The sequence below is a fragment of the Eublepharis macularius genome, chromosome 4 (genome assembly GCF_028583425.1).
Source record: "Eublepharis macularius isolate TG4126 chromosome 4, MPM_Emac_v1.0, whole genome shotgun sequence".
In the NCBI taxonomy this organism is placed as follows: Eukaryota; Metazoa; Chordata; class Lepidosauria; order Squamata; family Eublepharidae; genus Eublepharis; species Eublepharis macularius.
The window spans coordinates 156,809,025-156,836,541 of record NC_072793.1 but is presented as its reverse complement, the minus strand read 5'-3'; the positions used below and the strand labels follow the sequence as shown (position 1 = coordinate 156,836,541).

The window sequence follows — 27,517 nt, the reverse complement described above, 5'->3', positions numbered from 1 at the left end:
TCACAGGGAGATAAATGACTTTCAAGGATGACCACCTTCCTACTGATTTCCCAAGCCAAGGTGTGTAGCATGCCACCTTAGCACACTAATGTTCGTGGGGAGCATGAGGGGTGCTCTTTCACTAGCAAGTCCGATTGCCTTAAACTCTCCCCCCCCCCCAATCAGAGCCCATCCCCTCCCCATCACATTACCTCTTCAAACAAGTACTGTGGGATTTGAGTGGTCTTGCCGGAGCCTGTCTCCCCCTCGATGATGAGCACTTGATGTTCGGCAATGGCAGCCAGCAGGTCTGCATGGTAGGGGAAGATGGGCAGGCTGCGGCGCACCTCCTGGATGGACAGCTTCCTCCGCTCAGCCTCTGACAGCTCTGGCTTCTCTTCCTGGGAATAACAGAATCACAGCAGAGGCAATGATTAAGCTTCTGCAGAGCAACAGACTGCTTGGTAGAATCCTCTAGAGTTCCATATCTAAATTCTGCTACTGGTAAAACCCAATTCTCCAAGTGCGATTGTGGGTGGCTGTAAGGAAGTGCAGAGCTAAGGCCAGTCGTTTACAAAAAAGGGCTGGCCTTTGGTTCCGTGTGTAAGTGGTCGCAGGGCCAGGGTTTGGTCTGGCTCAAAAAATGTGCTGGCCTTTGCTGACTTTAACACCTGCAGGCCAGTTTCTGTTCCCTAGAGACTTATTTGGCCTTGGGAGACTGGCTCTCAGAGCTCCTATCTTCACTCCCCTATTTTCACACGGCTGGAAATGCTAATTAGACAGTGGGGCCCTGATTGGCTGTTGGTTGATAGGGTGATGGCTGGAGTCCTGAAAAGATGGCTTCTCAGCATACCCAGTTCTCTTCTCTAGCCATTTTTCCTTCACCATCATGGGAGAGAGTAGCTGTGGGCACCACACTCCACGATGCTTCAGCAGGCCGTGTGCTGCGTGGCACAGAAGAGGGCAAACCGGCTAAATAAGACTGGTAAGAAACAATTAGCTAAGAACTATTCAGAGATGTATAGGTAGCAAGCTTTACAAGTTTTAGTTAGGGGGATTTTAGCTAAGCAATAGACAGGTTATTTGTTTTGCGTCTTTTGCCTGAATTTGAGTGCTATATGCTCAGCAACAGTGTACCTTTGGGGTGGGGAAGGTTCTCCCCACCACTGCACCTTGTTAATTTGTTTTATTATTTGCATATTGATTTTAGTTTTTGTTTTTATCGATTTTAACTGTTCACTGCCCAGAGCCCCTGGGGATGGGCGGTATATAAATTGAAAAAATAAATAAATAAATAAATATAATCTATGAATTAAAGTTTTATTTAAGCCTGTGCTCTGGATTCATGAGTTGCACATGAGTACAACCTCGGAGAGAACCCAGAGACTGAAAAGTCTCACAAAAGAACAGGAGCCTTCCTTCTATCTGAAATCTGAGCCTTCCTTCTACCTAAGGTCTGGAGTGGCTGTTGGTCAGCACCCAGGAGTAGGAGCTGGGGGTTCTGGTTCATACAGTGGTCCACAGCTTATTAGTTGAGAGAACATTCTTTGCATGCAGAAGATCACAGGTTTGACTCCTGCTATCTCCTCAAGTTAAGAAAGGAAACAACAAAGGGCGACCCCGGTACCAAATTATAGCAGAACAACAAACCGGGACTCCACAGTATTGTAAGCCAAAATGTAATCTAATGTCCGTGAATTACGACCCTGTGGAGCGGTAGGAGAGTATGCCTTTGTGCTTGTAACATACTTATGATCAGTCCAAATTGCTTCACGCCCAGGAGGAAGTGAGTCGTGTTACTCACGAAACGGGTTAATGATATTTGCCTGCAAACCCCCGTCGGCATTCGTCTAACTACATCCAACTTTATGGACTGTGAATAAATAGCACTGTGCACAACTCCCTACCTACCGGCTCTGTGGAGAATATTGGCAACTGGCACTTTAAAAATTTTTTGATTATTCTGGACAGCAAAAGTATTGTGATACATTTGTAAATGTTTGGGCTCTGTATTTTTGCACTTCTAGACGATTTTGTATAACATGTTCTGTATTTATGTTTATATTTATAGCACCTTTGCAATTTATAATACAGAAAATTAGATTACATTTTGGCTTACAATACTGTGGAGTCCCGGTTTGTTGTTCTGCTATCTCCTCAAGTTAAAACAGCTCAGGCTAGTAAGAATAAACTTTATCTGCCGAAAACCCTGGAAAGGTGTTGTTGGACTGTACTGATCTAAATGGCCCAATGGCCTGACTAATTAAAATCCATTCAGATGTTCATCAACCAACTTTACGTAAATACAACATGATTGTGTATGTTTCCTCTCTTTGTGTATTATGAATTGGAGTGTACATATTGGTTTATTCAAAGCTCGGGATGGGAAACAATCAATATAAAATAAAAACACAACGCACCTATACATTTACTGTTTGCTTAGCATCACATACAAAACACTTGCTCAAACAAATCTCCAGAAATAAGGGTGGGGGAGCATCTTAAAATAAAGAGAAATTATGCTTAGTGTGCCACGGAAAGCACTTCTCCAGCTCTGTGCATCCTCCTAAACCCTGGACTCCAGATTCAGCTGCTCTAAACTCAGTAAGTCTGATCTAGTGAACCATCACTGAATTATCTCACAATCCAACCCTACTTATCCTCCTTCCTAACTCCACTAAGATATCTCCCAATGAGTTGTAACAATTCGACTGGCTTTGCCCTCTGATACAGAGGAGGAGTTAACTTTTTTCTGGGTTTTTTCCTATCAATGGAAAAAGAAATAAAAGTTCCTTCTTTTATCTTCACTTCCTAAACAAGTAAAACAAGCAAGAAATATAAATGAATCTTGTTACCAACTGATCAAGCATACAGTTTCCTTGCAATTTATTGCTCCCTTCCTCCTGACATGGTCACTGGCCAACCTGACCAGACTGGTATCACATGATCCATCTCCACCCCACCTGCATTTGGCTTTCTCACCTTGCTCTGGCTTGTGCCCCGCATCTGCACAGCGTTCACAAACTGGATCATCTCATCCTCCTCAAGCACGTATTCGTAGTCTTTGTGAGGATGGCGCTGGCTGGCATCCCGGGCTCCAAAGCGCAGGGCGGCTGCTCCAATGTGCTCTTCCTCCCAGCGCCGCTGCTCATCTCGTGGGGCTAAGTGATCCTCTGACTGAGGTTCCTCGTAGCGATCAGGGATCTTCTGCGGGACAGAAAGAAACAGAAAATGGGTCAGGTGCAGCACTTCTCGTTATGCATCATGCAGCTCTATGCCTTCTGAGGGATCAGCGTGCTGGAGGTATGATCACAGCTCGGTCTACTTTGTTTCCTTTTTTAAAAAAAAAGCCTCAGGCAGTGAACAACTTGACAAGTGTAAAAATCTAGTTGTGTCAAAGGAGGATAAAAACCACACAGACATTTAAGTAATCCACCCCCAACGATCCATCACCATGAACAAGAAACAGAACCCAGGGAACTGCTTTGCAAATGAATGGGTGGAATATGCAGAGGAGACCATTGCAATGGCTGGGGTTAGCAGAGAGGTTTATGGCATCCCAGTGGTGTCCCTCAAGCGCCCTCCTTTATTTTTGTTCTAGATAAGTGAATGAATAGTTGCCACTTTCTTTCATGGGAAAAACCAAAAGCACAGCTCTTGAAGATACTACAATGGGAACAAAAATCTGCTTTCGACCCTTCTACTGTGTGGCCTGGTCCTCAGAAACACAAGTCCAAGATGTTTGGCATACTTATCGTGATAACAGACATTTTGCTAGCATAGATGTAAAAGAGGCATTGATTTTGGTAATTTACTATGTGTATAATTTAAGAGTTATATATTTATTGATTTAAAATGTTTATATGTTGCTGTTCTACCCAAATAAGGTCCCCAAGGTGGGACCAACTTGCCTCAAATGCAGAAAATAGTTGCACTTCCCCAATAAGAATGCTTTGTTAGAGCAGATTTTGCTTTCAGGTATACCAGTGGTTAGTAGTTGCTGCAAACGATATATTCTTGTAAGCAAGGATAGGGAGCAGATACTGCTCTATGCAACTACATGGTCTCCTCCTCTTTTTCAGCCAGGTGGATAAAAGCTTTCAGAGAAGCACCACAGTAAAGGAGGCATGTGTGTGAGTGTGTGCGGGGGGGGGGGGGGTGATTACTAAGCAAAAAATGATCCTTCTACAAGTGGTGCATTTACATATATTGTTAATGAAGAAAAGTAGTTTATCCATAGAGTCAATGTGCTGTAGTGATAAAAGCATCGGACCAGGATCTGGGACCCATCCTTGCAACAAGCCTTTGGTATAGCCTTAGATGCATAATCACTTTCACATTCCTCACTTATTCCTACATCAAGGGCAGGAATCAGGGTTGCTCTTATTATATTTCTCTGGACAAATGGCCAGGAGCACCAGAGCAGCTTTCTAGGATCTCTGGTCCTAGAAAGGTCCTTTTCAACACCGTTGCCAGAGGCCTGCAGCCACCAGAGGATAAATACCAGGCTGATCTATAACACATACTTCCTTTGTCAATCACCAGATTAAACTCCTGATTGATTTGTGCAAAGGTCTTTACCTTGCTGCGACTCTCCTCAGGCATATAGTAGCGATTGCTCTTCTCTAGTTTTTCCTGCTCACCAGCCTGTTTGTACTGCTTAGCCAAGTCCCGCACTTTGCGCTTGTATTCCAGCTCCTGCTTCTCATGGGCTGTCAGTTCGAGCTCTGAGAACAGGTATTCCTCGTCCGCAATCTCTGCTTCCAGGTCCTCTATCTTGTCCTTTTCCCGTTTAGACAAATATTCTCGACGAGACTTCTTTCGCAGCTCTGGAATCTGCCAAGATACATGTGGACGATAAAGCATCTTATAAAAATATAGAAAGAACAGGAAAAGAATACAAATAACAGCAATCTAAACAATATCAGATCAAAACAGAATAATGAACTTTAAAAAAAACTTTTAAAAGTACAGCATAAATCCTTATAAAAATATATACAATGCAAGCGGCATAAAAGTGTACAGCTAAAAACTCTAGTGAAGAGAAATTCTAAAGGGCTTGAGATGGTCAAAATTTTGTCACTGGGTGCTAAAAGACTGTTAAGTTTGGTACCAGAGACACTTCTGCAGGAAGAGAGCACCAAGCCTAGTGCCTCCACTGAGAAGATCCAACTTTCTGATGCTCATCCGTCTAGCTCTGAAAGTGGGAGCACACAGAAGAGGGCCTCTCACGACGATCTTAAGCAGTGGGCAGGTTCCTTATGAGAGAAGGTGATCCTTCAGGTACTCTGGTCCCAGACCAGAGCTTTAGGCATAGAGACAGCAACCAGCACTGTAAATTGTGCTTGGAAGCCAGTCACTATGGATTTTCTGAGAGTGGAGAGATACAACTCTTGTACCACCTCACAATTGCATTTTGAACCAAGAAACATCCCAACAGTCTTCAGTTTGTTGTGGGTTATTAGCTTTCTGGAAAAGTAGTAAAAGTCCTTTTGAATATTGTCCTTATATTCTCCAGTACTCGCACAGAGTAGCATTCGCTGAACCAAACTAAAATCAACCCATTTGTCTAACTCAAGCAAGTGATGAAAGAGAGCTTGTTAAACAATATGAGATATGGACAGGGTTGCAGAGGGAATTCTAGACAGAAAAGAACTACAGCTATTGAATGAGCCCAAATATACACCATCTGTATAAAAATGGAACTCTCACCATGAATTTCTTGTCCTCTTCTGCCATCTTTAGACGCTTCTGAGCCTCTTCATAGGCCTAAGCTCAGCATGACAAGAAAACAAAATTTATAAACATATAACCAAGCCAAAGCAGATATTTCTCAAGTGCCACTTTGGGAGCAATATTATCAGAACTGTCCAAGGCTAGCTTGTCAGAAATTCATAAAATGCTTGGGGAAAATCCTTGAGCAGCCTCAAAAGATAAACACACAGCCCTATAAAGTTACTTAGTATCAGTACAATTTATAATGCAAAGGTCCTGGAATATTTCCAGCCCGAGAAGAATAGTTCCTGATGCGAAAGAGTTCAGAAGGAGGTAAGAAAAGACACTGAGGAACACAAGCCAGGGAGAATGATCAGGCAGAGCTCTCGGAAGCAGGGCTGTTCATAGGCTGTACCTTCTTGTCTGAACGTTCCAGGATATTGCGAGTCTTCTCCTTGTCCTTGCGCTTGATGCGTTCAGCAAAGGCATCACGCTCCTCCAGATCTTGTAGTCGCTCTCGCTCGCTCCGATCCCACTCATCCTCTGAATCCTCTTTTGAAGGGGATGCTGCTGCTTTTCTGCACCAAGGAGAATGAGTTAGGCCCCTGAGGCTTCCCTCGTCCCTTCCCATACTCTGCAAATAACCAATACTCACGGCTCCCCACTGCCTTTGCTGTCTTTCCCATCAGAGTCTTTGTCATCGTCCTCTTCTTCCTTACGCCGCCGCAAGTGTTTGTGCCGCTTCCGTTGTTTCCCCTCAGGGCCCCGTGGAGGATGCCGACGCTTTGCGTCCCGAGCTGCTGTCGCCTCACCAGCCTCTTCATCATCACTGTCTTCCAGCAGGGTGTATGAGCGGTTCTTCTGCTGCAAGGCCAAGGCCTCCTGCTCAGCTGCCCTAGCTGGACGCTCCCGGGGGGCTTGGTGGGGAACCTAAGGGAGGCAATGGGTCAGACGTACACAACAGGCAACTCAAGCCACCTGTACTCCACCAGCTCCCTTGGACATCTTCCCTCTGCTCCTCAGCAAACACCATCTTCAGAGGTGCAGCTCATGCCTGCTTACCTTTCCCCGACTTACTCATTGCTCATCCATGCCCTACCTTAATACCACCTTACATCCAATCCTATCAATGCATAATACTCCTGCCTACCTCAGTGCCCCCTCCCCTCCCAACTCTACTCAACCTCTATCAATACTCTAAGGCAGGGATGTCCAACTGTATCTGGCTTCTGAAGCAACTGATCCCCCAAGCACATTTTAAACAGAATGTCATAAAGCATTTCCCTTCACTTGCAAGGAAATAAAAAAACTGTTTTCCAGCTGTAAGAAACAAAATTCTATGCCTTAGCATTATATCCCTTTCCCTACGTTTGTATGGAACATCTACGCAATAGATACACAGGCACGCTATGAGCCCATGTATCCCATACCAGCTCATTTTTAAAGACATGGGCTGCTTCCACACACGTTGGATAATCCACTTTCAATACGCTTTAGTGAACATTTATAACTGATTTTCCATGTGTGGAACACAAAATCCACTTCTAAAGGATAACTAAAGTGCATTGAAAGAGCATTATTCAACGTGTGTGGAAACGGCCATTGTCTTAGTTGTGAGCTGCCTCCAGCAAGCTTCTCAAGAGACAGCATATATATTTTCTACATAACAAATACTAATATACTAAGACACAACTTTCACTTTATTATGACCATGATTAATCAGTATTGCCAAATGCTTTTCCAATCATGCTCCTGAGAATGAAGAAAAGATCTAAGAAAAGTATACTTTGGTCTTGTCTTTTAAAAATGTGCAATGTTACCAATAGTCATGGGAGTACTTATAAATAAAGAGCAAAGTAGGATTCATTGGTTCAAATTACTCCTCTACCAGAAGCCAAGTCTTCTTAGATAAGCTACTATTCTCAGGCTCATTCCTACCCTCTCACCATCCTCAAGGCCAGATAATAATTGTCATGTATCTCTGTCTACATATCTACCATGAGTATTTTCTGTATTCTGTACTCTGTATTGATCCTCTGAAAGTATGTGAGGTTGCATTATCGGTGGCCTATTTGGCTGGAAGTTGCTTATCTTACAGGTGCCTACTGTGGTGTCTACTTTTGTTTTTGCAGCTGCTCAAGGAGTACCGGCTTGAGCCTGGGAACTGAAGATGACTTCATTGTTTGCCTCTCTCGTCCACTCCTCTCCTCCTGTCTCAAACCCCCTCCCCCCCTTCCTGGCTCCTTCACGCCAGAATCCTAACTGCCCATATCCTAAAGGCGGGAACGTTCCCTATAACTTACCCCTTCAAACTTCTACACATCACTTCTGCCAATACCCTTGTCTGTGTATGCTGATGCATCTCTAATAAATTAACTTTAACTCATACCCTGGTGTGTGCAGTGGAGTACTATGGGGATCTAACTGCCAGAACCTGACAGTAATATTGGTTCACCTTACTAGATCAGGCAGTTACAAATTACTGCTATAATCTATATTCTCTTTCCCTATACACACATATACAGAAATCACACACAAAGCAACAAGAGTCCAATACACCTTGAAGACTAATGTGTTGATTGTGGCAGAAGCAATTCTGACTCAGATTCACAGGTCACATTCATTTAGTAGGAGGCCCAGCTTCCTGGCATACATGAGAATGCTATTACTTTGCACAGCAGAGAAGAAATCAAAAGGGCGAATGACCTAATCAGATTGGATGCAGGGTCTATGAAAATGTGGATAAGTTATCAGTGTTGGATGGACATGAACAGAGTGCATGAATCTGAAAGGAAGGGCAGTTACTTGCTTGTACTGAGCTGATCACCCCTACAGTCCGATCCCATGTAGAGAAGTTATTCAGGGCTGGCCCAATTCTGTGTATACATGTGTATGCTAACAAATAACGTACTTAAAGCACTTTGAGCACTCATAAGGGACATCACTGTGTACATGTCTTACACACATATAATGGCGTGATATCACACTATGTACACACAAACGTGTCCTCTCTGAGCACTGACAACACTTTACATTTATCATCGCACTCTCTCTCTCCGAACACTACATATGCACACAATTTTAATTAAGTGCCATCAAGCCACAGCTGTCTCACACTCACACACACACACACACACACACCCTCCCTCCCTCCCTCCCTATAAGGTGTCCTTAGCCCTAACTGCCCGCCCCATTCTTTTTGACCACGACCACGCCACATGATCCCCCGCCCCCTTTTGCTCGAGGGCTGACCACGCGCCTAACGGCCAAGCCAGACTTACCCGCTCCCAGAGCTGCTGAGCGAAGGCTCGCGCGGAAGGATCCGTCACGCGCAGGGTCTCGGTCTCCTCCAGGCGAGCGAGCAAGTCATCCGCGGTGCGGCTGCGCTGGGCGAGGCCCACCAAGAAGGCCACCACGTGACGTTCGCTGAGCCCCAGCAGGGCATGCAGCTGCCCAGACACCCAGCGCTCCAATTCGCCGGCCATGGCCCCGGAGAGTCGGACCCCAAAACGGCTCTTTCCTGTCGCTGTAGGGGTACTTCCGGATTCGTGATTCCACTGGCCAATCAGAGCGCTCGAAAAGTAATTTCCGTTTCCTGTTTGGAAAAAGACTATAGAGCTAAGAAAAAGTGGGGGGAGTTATTTGGGTTGGTTTGCGTTTCTTCTCTCACATGAGCGGGAGCCGTAGACTTACTATAGAGAAGTGTAAAGGCCAGAGCGTAGCGCAGCTTGGGTTTCCGGCGCTAAAGGGAAACCCTAGGCTATTTCTCTTTGTGGGCGTTTTAGGTTTTGGCATGGTGAAGGAGCGTGTGTATTTTGAGCTGAAATATAGAGTGGAAAGCCAAGTTGATTTTAGACTGAAAGTACCGGAAGGCTTGATAGGGAGTTTGACGATACCCTTTCCCTATCTTTACGGAGTGTTAATTACTCCTTCTTACATGTTTAATCTAGTGTTGCCATCCTTCAGGTGGGACCTAGAGATCTCCCGGAATTACAACTGATCTTCGACTACAGAGATCAGTTCCCCTGGAGAAAATGGCTGTTTCAGAGGGTAAACTCTATGACATTATACCTCGTCGAGGTCCCTTCCCTCCCCAAGCCACACATCGATTCTACTCCCTAATCTTCAGGAATGTCTTGAACAGGGGTTGACAACCCCAAAATTGTCTGGGTCCGCTGCCTTGTGGCCGTTTCATGTAATCGCCAGAACAGAGCCGCAGTTTTTCAGCATAAACTGAGGTCCTTTATCTGCTGCACTTGCTGTGGGTGGCAGTATAAAGTTAGGTGTGATTTAGCAGCATGACTGCAACATAGCCTGAGCAGCTGCATATTTAATGGGAAGTAACACGTTTTATTTAGTGGTGACAGTAGTCTTTAAGACTGCCTTGTGCAGCATACAAACTGCAAAGTTTGCACTCCATCTGAGTAAAAGTATATGGATGGATGTATTTGGGTTTTGCTTTTGGTCAATGTGATTACCTGCAGGCTGCAACCCAGGGCTACCAACCCCTTTACTATCAACGCTTTTATTATTTTGTCACTCCTCCCTGGAACTTTGAGGCAAATTACTATTACAGGAAATTTTCACATTTCAGCCAGTTTCACATACAAAGCTAGATGATAATTTGGCCTGGGCATGTTAACTGAAATGTCCACGACCATACAAATAACTCCCCTGCCCCCCACCAATAGTCTAAAGAAGTACAAAAGCAATTTCCCCCATCATTGCATCTTTATGGTCCTTTGTATTTCTTGCCAAGTGTTTTCAACAGCTATTGATATGGGGCATCTTTCCAAGCCATCTGATGGGTGAAATAGCATACAGCTGCTCAAGGCACCAGACGCCCATCAGGAAAACATCTGGCAACATTTAAGTACAAGTAAGAGCCCCATGGCACAGAGTGGTAAGCTGCAGTACTGCAGCCCAAGCTCTGCTCACGACCTGAGTTTGATCCTGGCGGAAGCTGGGATCAGGTAGCTGCCTCAAGGTTGACTCAGCCTTCCATCTTTCCGAGGTCGGTAAAATGAGTACCCAGTTTCCTGGGGGTAAAGTGTAGATGATGGGAAGGCAATGGCAAACCACCCTGTAAAAAGTCTGCCAAAAAAATGTTGTTGTGCGACGTCCCCCATGAATCAGTAATGACTCAGTGCTTGCACAGGGGACTACCTTTACCTTTTACTGGCGACTGCTTAGAGTATTTTTATCTGAAGCAGGTGCTCTGCCACCAGGCCAGGGCCCCTTCCTGATGTTCTATTGAACATCCATTCTTGTGACAAACCATGATTGAGATTTTATTAATTAAGTGATGGGGAATTAGGAGGTGAACAGTGCTGTGTTGAGGTAGGATATGGTCTCTTGGTCCTTCTGTGATTTCACAGCTCAAGACACATACCCAGGGCTTTTTTTCAGCGGGAACATGGTGGAATGGAGTTCCGGCACCTCTTGAAAATGGTCACATGGCCAATGGCCCTGCCCTCTGATCTCTAGACAGAGGGGAGTTTAGATTGCCCTCCACACCACTGGAGCAGTGCGGAGGGCAATCTAAACTCCCCTCTGTCTGGAGATCAGGGGGCAGGGCCAGAAGCCATATGACCATTTTCACAGAGGGCGATTTAAACTTTAAAAAACTCCCCCCTTGTTCCAGCTGACCCAAAGTGATGTCTTTGTGTGGTCCTGAGTTCCACCACTTCTTTTCCCAGAAAAAAAGCCCTGCACATACCTCTTCCCTTCCTCCCCCTTGCAAAGTGTTGTAAAGACAAAGCACCTTTAAGACACACCAAAGTTCATGCATTTGGTTTCCAGCAGTAAATACAGATGCCTCTTGAGAGGCACCCAAGCAAGGTGATGAAAACAACCCATCTTCTGTTGTTTTTTCTGAAATTCAAAAGTATATTGGCACTGTATATGGAAGTTTGGTTTGACGATTGTGGCTGATAGAACGCAGCAGACAGGATGAATCAACGTGCAACATCATTCTGATTTATTAATAATAATAATAATAATAATAATAATAATAATAATAATATAAAAACACTGATGGAAATGGCTGGACACAGCTGCTTCAGCCCTCATTTCACAAACATTGATCTGAGCAAGGCTCCATTTCGCCCCTGTAGAGGAAGTGATGTCTGCCATGCCTAATCATTCACTTGCTGACTTGTTCATGGACTCTAGACAACGGCTGTTTCCACAGTGCAAAAAAAGGGGGAAATGATAATAAAAACTGTGCACAGATAACAAGATAAATTAGTAAGGAAAGGAGAGGGAAGAAACACACCATTTTCCTTGTTCCTTCCCCTCTGCACTTCCTTCATCCACTCATTCATGCTCCTGCTTCCTCAGTCCACACTCTTCCTCCACAGTTTGACGAACCACTGGCGCTCCTACAGTCACAACTCCCCACTCATACATTCATCACTCTTCAGTCTGAATCCTCTCTCACAGATGGGTTGTACCCTTTTCCCACAAGCTGCTGAACACAAGTTTTCCACTAGACAGAGATGGTTCATAAGTGGGGGTTTCCAAGATAAGCATTTGAGAAATACTGCCACTGTGATCTGGACATTTCCAGCATGGTTATGTTTTTTAAGAAGGATTTAGAGAATCACACACAGACTGTGACAGGTGGCATGGAGGTATGGTTCACAAAGCCCTGATCCCAGCAGAGGAATTGGTTGAGGGTGTTTGAAGAAACCGAGTAGCATCTTCAGACAAAAGCACCACATTATCTGGTTTTAGTCGCAACCAAGATTGTTACTGCTCTCAGTTGTAAAAAAACAAAACAAAAACACACTTCCACATTTGTCCATATACCTCCAGAACAATATGCTATTGGCCTATGGCTGGGCTTTAGTCATTGGCACAGAAAAGTCTGAGCTGTACCCTCTCTGGGTTTAATTCACTGTCTTGTCCTTGAAGTCCTAAATGTCACCATTTTAAACTGTTGTGACTACTGTGCTTTCTGACATTTTTGAAAGCCTTTCCCAAATTAGCCTCTTTTTTTCCTACTTAAGAACACCATGCAGTGAAGAGTAGCAAACAATCATTTAAGATGGCTGATCGTTTTTAAAAAACATGTTGAAATGTCACTCTGTTTTCTAACATTCAACCTGCCTCTCCTCATCTTTTCAATTCCACATTTCCCTCCATGCCCACTTGCCCAATCCTTCCGGAGTTCTGAATCCTAGACAGGAAGTAAGTGGGGCAAAGACAAGAAACCATATTTTACACTCCATTTTGTGGTTTATCATCTCCACATGCAACTGCCTATTCTTTCTTGCTTCCAAACACAAGTTTTGTTTTCTTGACACAACTGCTCCTGCCTAGAAGACAAGAAAAATGAAAACTGTCCCAAACAGCAATGAGCTCTGCTCATATGTAGAAATCACATAGTCCATATTTGCCCATTTGCATGCCTTAAGACCAGCTGTAATTGTTTTAACAACACAGATAGCCGTACAGTTTAGAATTGCCTTGCTTCAGAATGGCTTTTTTAAAAGACTGTTTGGCATACCACCCTCCCTGCTATTCTTGGTACAAATCCTTCCCCAATACTGATAGGTTGTTGGCCACCAAAATTGCCCCCTCCCAAAGCCAGTTCCTCCCTCCAATTCCCCTTCCTCACCATGGCAGCGATTAGAAAATTTAAAAATAACAAAAGTCCTAAAGGATAACCTCCAAATATTTTACAAAAAAGTGGGTCTGCAGAACTGGAAACATCCCTCAGCTCAGCAGGGGCAGTGTTTGGGTAACAGCAAGGAGAAAATAGCCCTTGGCTGGGGATCTGCGGCAACACTGGAGACAGGCAGGCAGGCAGGCATAAGGTTTGGTGCTCCACCTTGCTGGCTGTTTCAACATCTTCATATCCAAGTTGTTTTTGCATCAGTATAGGAAAAAAGATTTTCTTTGAGTTGAACCCATGTGGATGCAATCTTTTTGTATAGGCCAGATTGAGCAGCCTGATATGTGACACGGATCCTTGCTGTTTAGATTTAGGGTGGGGTTTCTGAGGTCCTGTTTTCAGTGCTGAATTCAGAACAAAAATGAAAGGAAGGTATTTTTCAAGCTTTTTCTCCCATCTCAGAGAAAGAAAGACACTGAGTCCTAGGAAAATGGGCAGAACTGTCCAGTCTGGGATGGTCTCAGCTTCTTCCCTTGATGTGGTAGTCACTGGAAGACGAAAAAAGAAAAGTCCAGCTAAGGGACTTGAAGGGTGATGCAAATCTTTAGATATCCTACATCCTTCCCTGTGATGGAGAATTATGAGTAGGGTTACCGCCGACAAGACTCATCTGGAAAAGAAGAGAGAAAGAAAATAGGAATTGTCAGAGGAAAGGGGAGGAAAGCATGAAGAAGGGAGCCAAAGGACCCCCCCACACACACACCATAACCCATTAAGACAACAATTTCCAAGAGTCCTTGCAATTCTCAAAAGAAGCCTTTAGATGGAGCTCCAATATTGGCTTCTAATGGCCATCCTTCCTAAACAGTCAAACCTTTCTAGACCCATTGAATTCAGTGAGTTTAAAAGGTGGTAGTTCTTAGGATTGTACAGCAAGGGCCTGTTGTAAAGGAAAATAACCCTCTATATTTCTAATACGAACAGACATGGCTTTGCTTCTACTTTACAAGCTATTTTTTGTCTGTAATAAGTCATTCATTCATTCTATTGTGTTAGTTTTGTATAAGCTGGGAATATTTTATGTTGAGGAGCATTCAAACATTTAATTCCCCATCGGTTATCAGAAGTGGTCTAGTCTGGTCATTCGTCTGAGACTTCTACGCATCTTTTTTACTCTCAGTAAGACATCATTGTCCTACCGGCCATTTCCCCCCCCTTTGCTCAGCCACTTGCCAACTTGTCTTGACTCAATGATATTCTAACGGTGCAGTCCTAAGCAGAATTATACCCTTCTGAGTCCATTAAAGCCCATTAAAGTAACTCCATTTAGGACAGCACTACCTATGAAAAGGCCCTAAATTTAGCCTGAGTGTATAAGGGAGGAGCAATGTTCCCCAGATGAGCATGATTTTCAGGCACATAACAGCTCCTCCTGAGGCTCCCAGACACTCACCCACGATAAGGGGTTTGGTCCTCAGTAGGCCTGGGAGGCCACGATGAAGCAGCAGCAGCTCCTCTTCTTCCTCTTCATCATCCCCATGGGGGTTGGTACACGCCAAAGGCTCTGACTCCTCAGGAGGTCCAAACTCCTCCAGCAGAGAACCCTCCGATGGGTACTGGAAGGTCCTTTCCAGCTGGTTCTCGCTGAATGAAATCTTCAGCTGCAGAAGAGAGAGAGAGAGAGAGGTAGTCCCACACCAGGAGCAACTGAGCAACTGTGTTCTGTATTCAGTCACCCTCTTCCCTTGGTTGTATAAGATCAGACCAGTTTCACACTAGGATCCTTTCATTCAGGTGGGGTCATTCCAGCATGCAGTCCGCATGTACTGCCGAAAATCATGGTGCTGTGTTTGTTTATTAATTCATCCTGTGCTTTTCTCCCCAGTAGGGACCCAAAATGGCTTGCAACATCATTCCTCCTTCCATTTGTATCCTCATCATAACCTTGTGAAATAGGTTAGGCTGATAGAAAGAGCAACTGGCCCACAGTCACCCAGCAAACTGAAATGCAGAGTGTGGATTTGAACCCAGGTCTCCCAGCCTGACACTCAAATCACTACAGCATGCTGATGTAGCAAATTCCACTTTAAAAACATTTCAAAGAGCAAATTTTTGCTCTCATGATTGTATAAAGATTTTGAACAATGTGAATGGGTTAGACTGATGGGAATAAACTGAAGTCTTTCTGTATATACGCAACCTGACTTGAGTGGCCCAGGCTAGCCCAGTCTCATCAGATCTTGGAAACTAAGATTTAGTTAGTACTTGGATTGGAGACGAAGACTCACCAAGCAGAGGCAGGCAATGGCAAACCACGTCTGAAATCTCTTGCCTTAAAAACCTGGGGTGGGGGGGTGTTGTTGTTTTGCCATAAATTGGCTGTGACTTTACAGCAGCACTTTCCACCATCATGTATGTATGCCATTCCAAATTACCCTGCCTTCTTAATTTATCAATAGTTGGGAGTGGTTCCCACCCATTCTGAGGAGACCCTTTACTCTTTTGACTGTGTGTGCTGTGTAATGTAATATAACACACCCATGTCCTGAGAAAGTGAGCCTTTTTGTAATCTTCCTCCCCCCAACCCAGCCCTTCTGCTATGTGTGTGTTGCTTTGTGTACCTCTAGTTCTACCAATCAAGTGTAACACATCTGACAAAATGGCCTATGGCTTATGAAAGCATATGCAACAATGAATTATTAGACTTTAAGGTGCCATGAGATTCTTTGTTGCTTGGGCGTACAGCTACCCCTCTGGAACAGACAGGATTCATTGAATAAGTCCTCTATTGTTGGCAACTGATCCTTATTCAGCTGTAGTTGTGTCTAACAACCTGGTGTCCTGGTTGAGGATACAAGTTGAACATCATAGTGCAAACACATCTGGATTCACACCTGCATCAGTGTGGGCTGCACACATGAAAAGTTTCTGTTGTGTGCCAATCTCTCATGCTGGATCACAACAGTTTGCATTGTCATTAGTTTGATTAGGCGTTGCCAGTAAGGCAAATCTGACTCACTTATGAGTGCCATTATGCACTAGTGTCCTATTCTGTATTTATTCATTTAGACATTTGTACTTCACATTTTTCCCACAATGGGTACCCAAAGCAGCTTACAACGTTCTCCCTTCCTCTGTTTTATCTCCACAACAAAACCCTGTGAGGTAAGCTAGTTTGAGAGAGTGTATTGGTCCAAGTTCACCTAGCCAGCTTCAAAGTCAGAGGGGTCAATCGAACCCAGGTCTTACAGATCCTAGTCTAACCACACCACCATGTTGGTGAGTAATCAGTGTAGAAATGATGGGACTAGATAACCCTAATTATATTCTGGTTTCAAGAAGCTGCCTGATGCTGTTCTCTTTTGCCACACTGCCACTATAAACAGCAGGACTGCCCATCATTTATCAATTTCAAAAGAAGGGCAAAAGACAAAAGCTCTGGAATGACTTAGAATAACCCAGAGAGGCTGTAGATGCCTCAGAACTAGGAAGTCTAAAAATACAGGTGGTTGCATAGCCTTGGCCAGGTAAGCCCGTCTGTCATGGCCTGACAGGATATGTTCTTTCTGCTCGCACGCTGAACCCCCCACTGGCAAAACCCAGGAGATAAACTTGGAGGAAATGAGATTACACTCTCCACCTCTTCCCACCCCTCCAGTGGAAAGAATAGTAAGAGTGTTTCCAAGGACAGGTGTCCTCCTGGCCCCGTCCCCTTGACGTGGAGCAAAACTGTTTCCAGGCAAAGCAGACAGAATGCTCCGCCGGCAGGAAAGGATGATGAGGCACCATTACCTCTGGGGTGGAGCAGCTGTTACTAACAGCTGCTGCATGATTGCCACACACTGGAGCGTCAACAGTGTGTGCAAGATGCTGCAGGGAACCACGGAAATGATGCAACTCCACCCTAATCCATCATCCAGGAGGCGGGAGAGAGGTCAGGGGCTGGGAGAGGGGGGAATGAAGTGAGGGCAGAGGGGCAACGGGGTGACTTAAGGAGGGCCACCTAGATGTCTCTTTGAAACTTCTGCAGAAAAGGGGTCTTGCTGCACCTTAATTCACACCCACACTGGCAAGTGGCACCTGTCAAAAATCTCCTCTCTTGTAGAGCCAGTGTGGTGCCAGGAGGGTTGGTCTAGGGTGGGGGAGACCAGGGTTCAAATCCGCCCTCTGCCTTTCTTTGCGTCTGGCCCACCTTATCAGGCAGGGCTGGCTCAATGTGTTTTGTGGCTGCCCCACACAGTTGAAGGAGCTGAATGGCATGTTATTTACCAGGTTGTTATTTACCTTCAGGCCATGAAAAGCTTCAGCTGCCCATTTCCACACATCTAGCCTCTATTAAAGGGACAGGACCATTTTTTGTCCTCCAGGCCTTTTGGCAACCCTATCTGAGAATGCATTGTTTATTGATTTATTTAAAGTATTTCTCTTCTGACTTTCTGTTCAAACTTTGAGGCAGCAGGCATTAAAAGAAAATTAAAACATAAGATACCTGGCAGGGAAGGAAGTTGGAAAGATTGGCTAGCAGCATCTAAGCACCATCCTGGCTGAGTGTGTTTTCTCCTCTGCTTGCCTGAAAGGCATGACCAGAGCTGTGAGCTCCACAGGACTCTTGGCCCACAGACTGGAGCCTGCCTAATGAATTGGGACCTGCCAGGATGTGTCCCCCCACCTTTGTTTTGTGTATTTAAACTCGATGTGCTATATTTCTGCAAGCTGCTTTAGACACCTTTGGGGAGAAAAGTGGCATAGAAATCTCCCAATAAATATTTTTCTTTTTTAAAAAAAACATTTTTTAAAAATGAGTCAAATCTTTTAAAAATGCAAAAAGTGCCCTCTTGAATATCTCTGCCTACAGCCCTTTCCCACAGCCCTATATATTTCATCTCTTTGGGCAGGATTTTGCCTTACTCTTGGAGTAGCTGGACAGTTTCTCATCACTTATCCTAACATCTATACCCCTGGAATCTTTTGCAATGTTTTATTATTTACAGTCTCCCTTTCTTACTGATATTGAAGGTGACTTACATAGTGTAAATCAATGGGACATCCAATACCACAAAGAAGCCTGATGTTCCTGCCTCATATGGCTCATAGCCTCATTGGCAGCCTTGAAATCATTGCCACCTGAACCACTGCTGGATTGCTTGTGCAGTTGGGCTGGCATTAGTCAGATGGCAGTACCCATAAATAAAACCTTGATGACAGAAATAAGCAAGGCTCAGTCTGGGAGCTGTGGGCTCATCCCTAGAACTTAATTTCAAAGTTCAGCCTCAGATATGTCAAATAATAAAGAGGGTGCCCCCAAACATGTGCAGAGCGCATTTCCCATATCACTTTAGCTGCCTTGCTTGACACATTTGGGTAATAGACATGGCTTCAGGAACTGAAAATATGGTGCGCAGGCAAGTTCGTACCCCAGTAATTTTAAGAGATGTATGACAGAAAAAGTCAAGGAAAAAGTGGACTTTGTCCTATCAATCTACCTCCATGTTAGAAAGTCCTTCACCTGTTGGATCTCTGTCTACCACATAGCCATTAAAGGCCTCCGGGAGCTCATTTCCCTTCTCTGACTGATACTACAGACTACCTTATGTGGCCTTCATGCTGCTACCTGAAGCAAGGCAAATGTCATGTGATGGTTTATAGCATTAGATTATTAGTGGAGAGATCTGGGTTCAAATTCCCACTCAACTTTTGGTTGCCAATGGACTTGGTGAAAAATGTCCTTTTAAAAGGGGTTTAAGGTGTGAAATTTGTGATGGAGTTGCCAAGTATCCAGTTTTCACCTGGACAGTCTGGTATTTTGGTGGACTGTCCAGGGAAAACATCCCCCAAATACCAGATACCTGACTCGTCCCCCCGGTGGCAGCTCCATCACACAGCTTGGCCTGGGTGCCCAGCTGGCCTCCTGTGGCTGCACTGTGCTGCCTAGGAATGACCTGCCAGCCGGCCTCCTACAGCTGTGGTGCACTACCAAGGAGTGGCCATCAAGCCCTGGCACTGGGAAGTCAATTTGGTGCAATGATATCACTTCTGTAATGGTGTCATTGCATTGGGGTGGGAGGGGGGGAGCTCACGTATGCATGAATATATTTTTTTTAAGTGAGTGCCATCACCCCCTTCCCCAGGTTCAGTATTCTTCCAGATCTCACCTGACAACTAGCACCTGAAGTTTTTTTGTGTGTGGGTGAGACATGGAGGTAAATAACATTACCTAATAAATAGCATCCTATTAAGCCTCTATTAAAGTGACAGGATGTTTTTCATCCAGGCAGTTAGCAACCTAACTCAATGATGAAGCTCTCTGGATGACATTTGGCCAGTCACTCTCTCCTAGTATGACCCATTTCATGGGGTTGTTGTGAGTGTAGGATTGTTCCCCTAGACTCATGGGACGGGGGGGGGGGGGTATTCCTTGAAGGAAGAGAGGGATGAAATAAAAATCGGATAGAATAGACAGATAGATCCTGAAAGCCAGGCTGGCTTAAGAAACAGACTTCAATGTGGAAAGCCTGAATTAAAGGCCATAAATTCCAAGTTATAAATTCATAGGGTGACCTTGGACAATTACCTATCTGAACCTTTTGTACGATTTTAGTAGCCTTTCCAAAAGGGTTGTTGTGAGGGTGAAAACAAGAGTCTCAAAGTACTTGGCTCATTGCACACTCTGACACTATGAGGCAAGTGACTATTTCTAATTTTTAAAAACCTGAGGTGCTCAAGCTCAGAATGGCCGACATGTCTTACTTTTTCTTTATTTTAAAGCAGACTGAACCTCTCATTCTCCAGCACTTTGTGCCCATAACCATTTCAATGATCTTCTTTGCCCGTGACTGTTTCAGGTCCCAACCCCTCCATCTCATTTCTCCTCCGTCCCCCTACCCAGAGTTTAAAGACATAGGGGGTCCTTGATCTTATCTTCTTCTCAAGCAGTTCCCATGGGAATTAATCCAAGATAATCTCAATTAACTGAGGTCTATTAATGACCAAGGTAGAAACAGGGGAGGAGCAGAGTGTTCACCTCTAGGGATTTTTTTGCGGGCAGACCAGGGAAGAGGACAAGGTTGTCAGTCAGTCAGGCTGTTAAAGGTTCAGGAGCAGCGGCTGGTAAAAAAAAAAGCCGGGATCCCTAAAGCCTTCCTCTCGGATTGCCAATCTTTAGGTGGGAGCTGGAGATCTCACAGAATTACAACCAGGGCTTTTTTTCTGGGAAAAGAGGTGGTGGAACTCTCAAGAGGGAAATGAAGGAGAAACACATGGGATATTATCCAAGATCCATAATAATTTCCATCAATGTGATCTTTCTATGAAGAACTTCATATGTGCTCTGCTATTTACAGTTGGTCTATTGGTTCTCCCACAGCATGTTAGGCAATGTGGTAGCAGAAGGAATGCAGGCACCGCATTTTCATTTGGAACCCCATGCACCGCTGCAGCTGTTAGCTGCTAGGGAAAGGCTCTGCCCCCAGCACCAGCAATGGGGACACATGCACAAATCACTGCCTAGAATTCCCCGTTGGCTTCTGGGATTTGTAATTTACACCTAGCAAACAGGGCAAGGGGAGCTCTTGTCATATCTCCCCCATGTTTGACACAGAGCCAAACTACAAGTGACGCCTTACACAGGTTGGACACTTGTCAGCTTCCCTCAAGTTTTGATGGGAAATGTAGGCTCCCTGGTTTTACCGCTTGGCTCTCCATTACAGCTGCAAGACCAGGATGCCTACATTTCCCATCAAAACTTGAGGGAAGCCGACTAGTGTCCAACCTGTATAAGACGTCACTTGTAGTTTGGCTCAGAGTAACAGATTTTGCTGGGGGAGGGAGAGGAAAGAGGTTCCGGAACTCTGTTCCTGCTGAAAAAAAGCCCTGATTACAACTGATTTCCAGACATCATTTCCCCTGGAGAAAATGGTTGCTTTGGAGGCTGGACTGTATAGCATTATATCCTGCTGATCTCCAATCCCTGCCTGCCCCTGGCTTCACCCCTCAAATCTCCAGGTATTTCCCAACCTGGAACTGGCAGCAACCCTACGCTCCTCCCCAAGCTTCTTCAAAATTAGGACAGTCACTGCATCCAACTGGGTCTATAGAGCAGCAATGCTGAGGGCCAATTAGAGGCAGAAGGGCCATTCTGTTTGGCCCTCAAGCTCAAAGGAGGCCTCAAATTTAGACAACTGCAAATTTTTTTACATCCAGTAAATTTTGCAACTTGTTATCATGCACATCCTTACTGGACCAAAATGTGACACAGCTTCTCGGCTTTGGTAAAAGATGAAACTTGTTTGTTAATAGATACAGACTTTGTTGCTCTTTTTTTTTGCTGTTTTATTTTGTTTCCATATGCCAACTTCGAAATCTTTTTTACGGCCAGGGGCCACAAAGTTGGAAGTGGTACAGGTCTCTCTGGACCCAAATACAGAGTGGTGGTTGGACTCAGGCCTAATTCACACATGCAGAGAATGAAGAGTAATGTGATGGCAAGAGTAAAGATGCCAGGCCTCCCAATATAGTGGGAGACCTTCTGGCATCCTGCTGCTTTGTCCACTAGCACCTGAGACCCAGCAGGAGGAAATGGAAGTGGGCATGGGGGATAAAGTGTGCACCGGTATGCTGACCTCACTTCCTGTAAAATCTAGAAGTGATGTTGTGGGCACTCTAGAATTTACAAAAATGCTATTGTAAAACCATAGAGTTTTTGTAAAATATAGTGTATCTTCTGAGATTTTTTTACTGGAAGTGATGTTAATGCATTGCTGCAATGTCTGCATGCCAGGCCCTCTTCCCTCAGTTTCACCCAGGGGGGTTGCAGGCTGTGGCCTGGCAACCCAAAGAGGCTTGTTTGTTGGCTTTTCTGGGCAATTGCTTGGCCTAGACATGATGATGTCGCTTCTTTGAGGATTGGTCAGTTTGGGGTCAAAATCGGCCCCTGTGAAGTGCGGGAGCACTCCTGCAGCCAGCATGACAGGTCACTTCAGGAAGTGACATTGTTGCACCCCACCTGCTTGGGTTGCCTGCTGGTGGTGGGTGACTGCCGGATGGCTTGCCATCTCCTCCCGATTGCCAGTGATTGGCAGGCACCGGAGCAAACTACCGGGAGTTTGCCTGCCTGGGAACCCTATCACTGGGTGACTTTGGGTCAGTCTCTCAGTGTAGTTTCTTGCAATTCGTTGTGAAGAATAAAATGGAGAGAGTGGGGAAAGACATCATGTATGTGCCCTGAGCTCTTGGGGAATGGGGCAATGTAGCTTATAAAAACTGCAATATATTTTCTAGTCTTTAAGGTGCCATATGATTCTTTCTTGTTCGTGCCGCGTGGAGCTAACAGGGCTGTTCTCTGGCGTCTGGGCTATTGCTGTTCACACATTCTTTTGTACAAATGGTGTACTTCCCCCACTCCCATCCTTGCCCCAGGGAATTTGCCCCTGCTTTCACTCCTTTCCCTTGTTGCTGTGCATTATGGCATGTGTGAGAAAAGTGGCAGGGGTTCTCCAGACTTAGCTGAGCTGAGTCAGACAACAGCTGCATAAATCCCCACCTTCCTCCCTGCTCTGCCAGGCCTGGCCAGGCCTTATTTAGGAGGCTGAGTGGGTGACTCAGGCTCGGTGCATTCCTTAGGGAGGCAGGCCTGGGGTGGGGCACAGCAGCTGTGGTGGGGAGAGAGGAAATACAAGACAAGAGGGAGAGCCAGGGAGATGTGTGGGAGTGGAGGGATGTCCACTGCTTGGAGAAGAAGAGCAAAGGACAGATATGAAAGAACAAAAAAGGCAAGGAAGCAGTGCAGGGTTTTTTGTTTTTTTTAATTTTCACAGATTCCATTCCTTTTCCATACAATTAAATCTACCTTTGGTTTAACCCCTTAATCTCTGGTGATGGCACCTTAGGCTTTTATTGCCCAAAAACATTTACTGCCAAAAGATCAGGAGAAAAATGCCCCTTTAACAGAAGCTTAAAGTGTGGAAATGGGCAGTTGAAGCTTTTCATGGCATGGCGGCAATAACATCATCTGGCATCTGCTACAGATCAAGTTGTTATTAAAGGGATAGTTAGAGGGACCGGTTTAAAAGTTGGCGATCCTAATTTACACCACAATAAAACTGTTTTTAAAGAGTCTTTAGGACTCTTTGTTATTTTGTCCATAACAGATCGACATGGTCCAACTGCATTTGCTCACTTTCATCTCTTGTTTATAGAGGTTTTCCCCATAAGCAGAATGTATATTCCTTGGGGAAAGCGGTCTGTCTATTTTGCCTATGACTCTCTGTAATATGCTATGTATATTGATTGAGAGTACAATAAAAAATGCATCTGATATTTTGAAGTGGGATCCCCAATGTGGTGCCTGCAACACCTTTCCTGGTACCTGCTGAGTGATTTTTTTAAGTAGGTGGGGCTTTTGCCCTGCAGGGCTTCTGGTTGGCCAGTGGACATCTGATTGGCTGTGTAATGTTTAAAAAAGTTGTTTCAGCAGCTGCTGCCACCATAGCCCAAGGATCTTCACTGTGTTACTGAAGGTATGGAAAAGGCTAAGGGAATCTATGTCTGTGTGAATGGAGGCATGTTTATTCTATTAATGACGATCTATATGGAAAATTAATCTTTGTGACTGGGTCTGTGAATACATCTTTAAGAATATTTTAACTATTTTGAAATTGCCAAGCTTATGAACTTATTCTGCAACCAATATGCTTATCAATATTCTGCAACCATCACACTTATGTGCTTTATTTACAAATTCTACTTTTGGCTAAGCAAAAAAGGATCCCTTTTTTACCTCACAGGTATCCATACACTCTGCCTATTTTGTCATACTACCAGCTATAACATAGCCTACCTAGAACTTCAGTTAAACAGAAAAGATCTAAGGCAAAAGCCTTTGGTGGTAGCCTAAAACTTTTGGGAAACAGCAATATATAGGTCATACACAGGGTCAAAATGCCACAGTGTGATTAGCAGTGGGATTCAAAGAGAAAGTGTTCTTGAGGTAAAAACCTGTGTAAAGTATAGAACACCTGAAGCTCTGTGCCTGTGGAAAGGAAAAGTGTTGTTTGTGCCCAGGGTCCTCCTGAGGTTAACATAACATAAGGAGGAGCTGTAATAAAGGTTCAAGGCAAGGTTAAAACAAAATCCTTACGGTTCCCTTTAAACTAGGGTTGCCAGCCTCCCGGTAGTGGCTGGAGATCTCCCAGAATTACAACTGGTCTCCAGGTCACAGAGATCAGTTCACCTGGAGAAAATGGCTACTTTTGGGGGTGGGCTGTATGGAATTATGCCATGCCAAGGTCCTTTCCCTCCCCAAACCCCACTTTCGCCAGCTTTCACCCCCTAGATCTCCAGGAATTTCCCAACTTGGAGCTGGCAACCCTACTTTAAACAGTCAGTCATATTACCAGGAAACTGCATAGAAGACAGCAGGTGCCTACTCCCCTGTCTTCTGCTTATAGCCTTACTTGTAATCCCATTTCTGCCAAGGGTTGTAGGAGGGAAAGAAAAAGTGAATGAGCAAGGCCTAACAGAAAGGTTGAAACAGACAAGACAAGAGGGTTAAAAAAGAAGCAGAACTCAGCATGCTTTAACTATCTATTTGACCTCTCTCACCCCCTCTTTCACTTAAAAAGTACTGAAGAGCATTACTGCACTTAGGATGCCTCCATTAATCTTTCTGACAGCCCTGAAAAGTCAGAGATTAAGCTGAGCAATAGTTTTTTTTTGCAGCTGGGATGAGTTCTGGGTTGAGATGCGATTTGAACCAACGACACTCGTTTACCAAAATGCAATTCCCATGTCTGTGATTATGGGGGTGATTTTGCAGATCAAATGTTCTTGTTCAGCCCATCCAGTCTCTGCAGTCTACACATGTCAAGGGATTCACCATGTGTAGACCTGCCAGCCCACACGTGGCAGACAGGAGAAGAGGAGGGGAGAACATGGAATCAGCACAGACTGTCAGGTTTCCTGCTTTTGACTGGCAAGTGTCCCAGTGGGGAAAAAATGTACCAGGCTGTCTGCCCTTTCAGCTGGGAGCAAGAAAAGTGAGCCAGCAGTTCAGTGAGGTGCCAGTATGAATAAATCCTTAGAACTTTCATATAATCTGACAGCACATGCACAAGATTACAAGTCTGCGCTCTATACTATGTAATCCAGGAATAAGCAAACCATGCTCTGGTCTATTTTTCAACCTACCTATTCTCTAGAGTGCTTAAGCTAGCACATGTAGGCCTTGATCCTCACAACCCCCCTGTAAGACTAATTACAGAGAGAGAAGGTGACTGGCTCAGAACTGTGATTTTCGTAGGAGCTGAACACAGACTTGAATTACACAAGTCTTCCCCCAACTCTTTATTTATTTCCTTCATTTATACCATCTTTCTCCCCCATAGGGACTAAAAGTGGCCTACATTGTTACTCTGTCATCCATTTTATCCTCACAACAGCCTTGTGAGGTAGGTTAGGCTGAGAGTGTTTAACTGCTTGCATGGCAGAGTAGGGATTTGAACCTGGGTCTCCCAGATCCTAGTCTGACACTCTAACCAATATACCACACTGGCTCTCAACTCTAATGCTCTTGGATGTTGCTGAAAGCCACCACAAGCTCTCAAATATCCCTTCGTCCTCCCCCTCCAACATCACCCCACTCAGATCCATCCCAAACATCTTATAGAAACAAATCATGGCAGTTGTCTAGCTCTATGGACTCTGAGACTGACCTCCCCTGACCAACTGCGACAGCCCTTATGCTGTCTCTGTCCAGTATTCCAACTGGCTCTGAGGTTCTTGTTCACAGTCACTAACACAGACTAGATGCTCCCACACCAAACATAGGAATGCACTGAAAGAATGAGAAGAATGAAAATCCACCTTGTCACCACCCTGACCTGAGTATTCTGAGTATGGGTAATAGGTATTAAAATCTTAACTGATCCATATTCAGATACCTAAGCAAAGTTTACACCGTTAACTTCAGGTTTCAATTGAACGTTCTTAATAACTCTTGTACATTACAGTTGATTAATTACAGTAAGAAAAGCACTGGGGTATAGACTCTTTAAAGAGAAATAATGGCCTAGTCTCTTCATATACGCAATGAATGCCAAAGAAGGGGCTGTGCCCCCCCCACAAATGTTACATGTAGATCTGTGATCATTTTAAAGGAACTCTTTCACAGACTGTAGACACTGGGGTTGCAATTTCCAGGAGAGATGGGGGATTTTCCCCTATGCTGTTCCCCCCATGTAATTATTATCAGCAAGCTACTTCACAGCAAACATTTAATCCTCGTTACTGCTCATTCCTAGAACTTGTAGCCCCTAGGCTTGCCAACTCTCAGGGCCAAGCTACACATGACGAATGACACTTGAACAGCAAGTGTATTTCTCCCTGTTCACTTGCCCTCCACTCAATCCACTTGCAGTTCAAGTGTCATTCGTCATGTGTAGCTTGGCCCTCAGTTGGGAAATTCCTGAAGATTTGTGGGTGGAGCCCTCGGAGAGCAGTGTTGTGGAGGGCAGGGATCTCAGCAAGTCCACCCTCCAGAGTAGCCATTTTCACCAGGGGAACTGATTCCTGTCCTCAGACTGAAGATCAGTTTGTAATTCCAGGAGATCTCCAGGCCCCGACTCAGAGGTTGGCAACCCTAAGACCCAGTATAAAATTTTTAAAAATTGTCTTTTAAAATTATCATGGAATTAATAGAGCCAAGCTCTGGGATACTCCTCAATTTCACCAAATGTTGACTGTTCAGGGAGGGATAGACTAATTTTATTACTTTCTCAACACGTGTGAACAGTTCACAATCCAGCCTAAAGCTTGTTCCTTCATGTTCTTCTTAAGAGAGATCCTGAAAGAGCCAGCATGGATCATACTAGGATCTAGGAGAGCCAGCTTCAAATCCCCACTTGCTTGGCCATGAGGCTTGCTGAGTGACCTTGGACCAGTCAGCCTAATTTTACCTCACAGGTTTGATGGGAGTATAACATGGGGGCAGGGAAAACACTGCACTGCCTTGAGCTCCTTGAAGGAAGGTTGGGGAAAATGTAATAAAGAAATAGTACACACAGATATAGTTGGGTATAGTCTGGACTCCTCTAATATTTTTTAAACTGTTGATAGCTGAAGCGCATTTTTTTTAAAAAAAAATTAAAGTAGGAGGCACATTTCACTCTTACATTGAAAGCTTCATTTCTGGAACAGTAAAAATAAGTA

At 44.6% G+C, this 27,517-nt stretch overlaps 2 protein-coding genes across 3 annotated transcripts in view; both read right to left on the bottom strand.

The window, feature by feature from the left end:
- DHX16 (DEAH-box helicase 16) overlaps positions 1–9,208 on the bottom strand; it is a 32,231-nt gene extending 23,023 nt beyond the window's left edge. For both annotated transcript variants that reach the window (XM_054975829.1, XM_054975830.1), the window contains exons 1-7: positions 8,976–9,208; positions 6,350–6,624; positions 6,110–6,272; positions 5,692–5,748; positions 4,561–4,815; positions 2,962–3,186; positions 192–380 (exon numbers count right to left, since the gene is read on the bottom strand). In XM_054975829.1, the coding sequence (XP_054831804.1) occupies positions 192–380; positions 2,962–3,186; positions 4,561–4,815; positions 5,692–5,748; positions 6,110–6,272; positions 6,350–6,624; positions 8,976–9,179 (1,368 nt within the window). In that variant the 5' untranslated portion in view covers positions 9,180–9,208. The remainder of the gene's footprint in view (positions 1–191; positions 381–2,961; positions 3,187–4,560; positions 4,816–5,691; positions 5,749–6,109; positions 6,273–6,349; positions 6,625–8,975) is intronic.
- A 2,494-nt stretch (positions 9,209–11,702) lies between these two features.
- PPP1R18 (protein phosphatase 1 regulatory subunit 18) overlaps positions 11,703–27,517 on the bottom strand; it is a 38,993-nt gene continuing 23,178 nt past the window's right edge. The window contains exons 3-4 of the mRNA XM_054977647.1: positions 14,769–14,976; positions 11,703–13,985 (exon numbers count right to left, since the gene is read on the bottom strand). Coding sequence (XP_054833622.1) covers positions 13,966–13,985; positions 14,769–14,976 — 228 coding nt within the window. The 3' untranslated portion in view covers positions 11,703–13,965. The remainder of the gene's footprint in view (positions 13,986–14,768; positions 14,977–27,517) is intronic.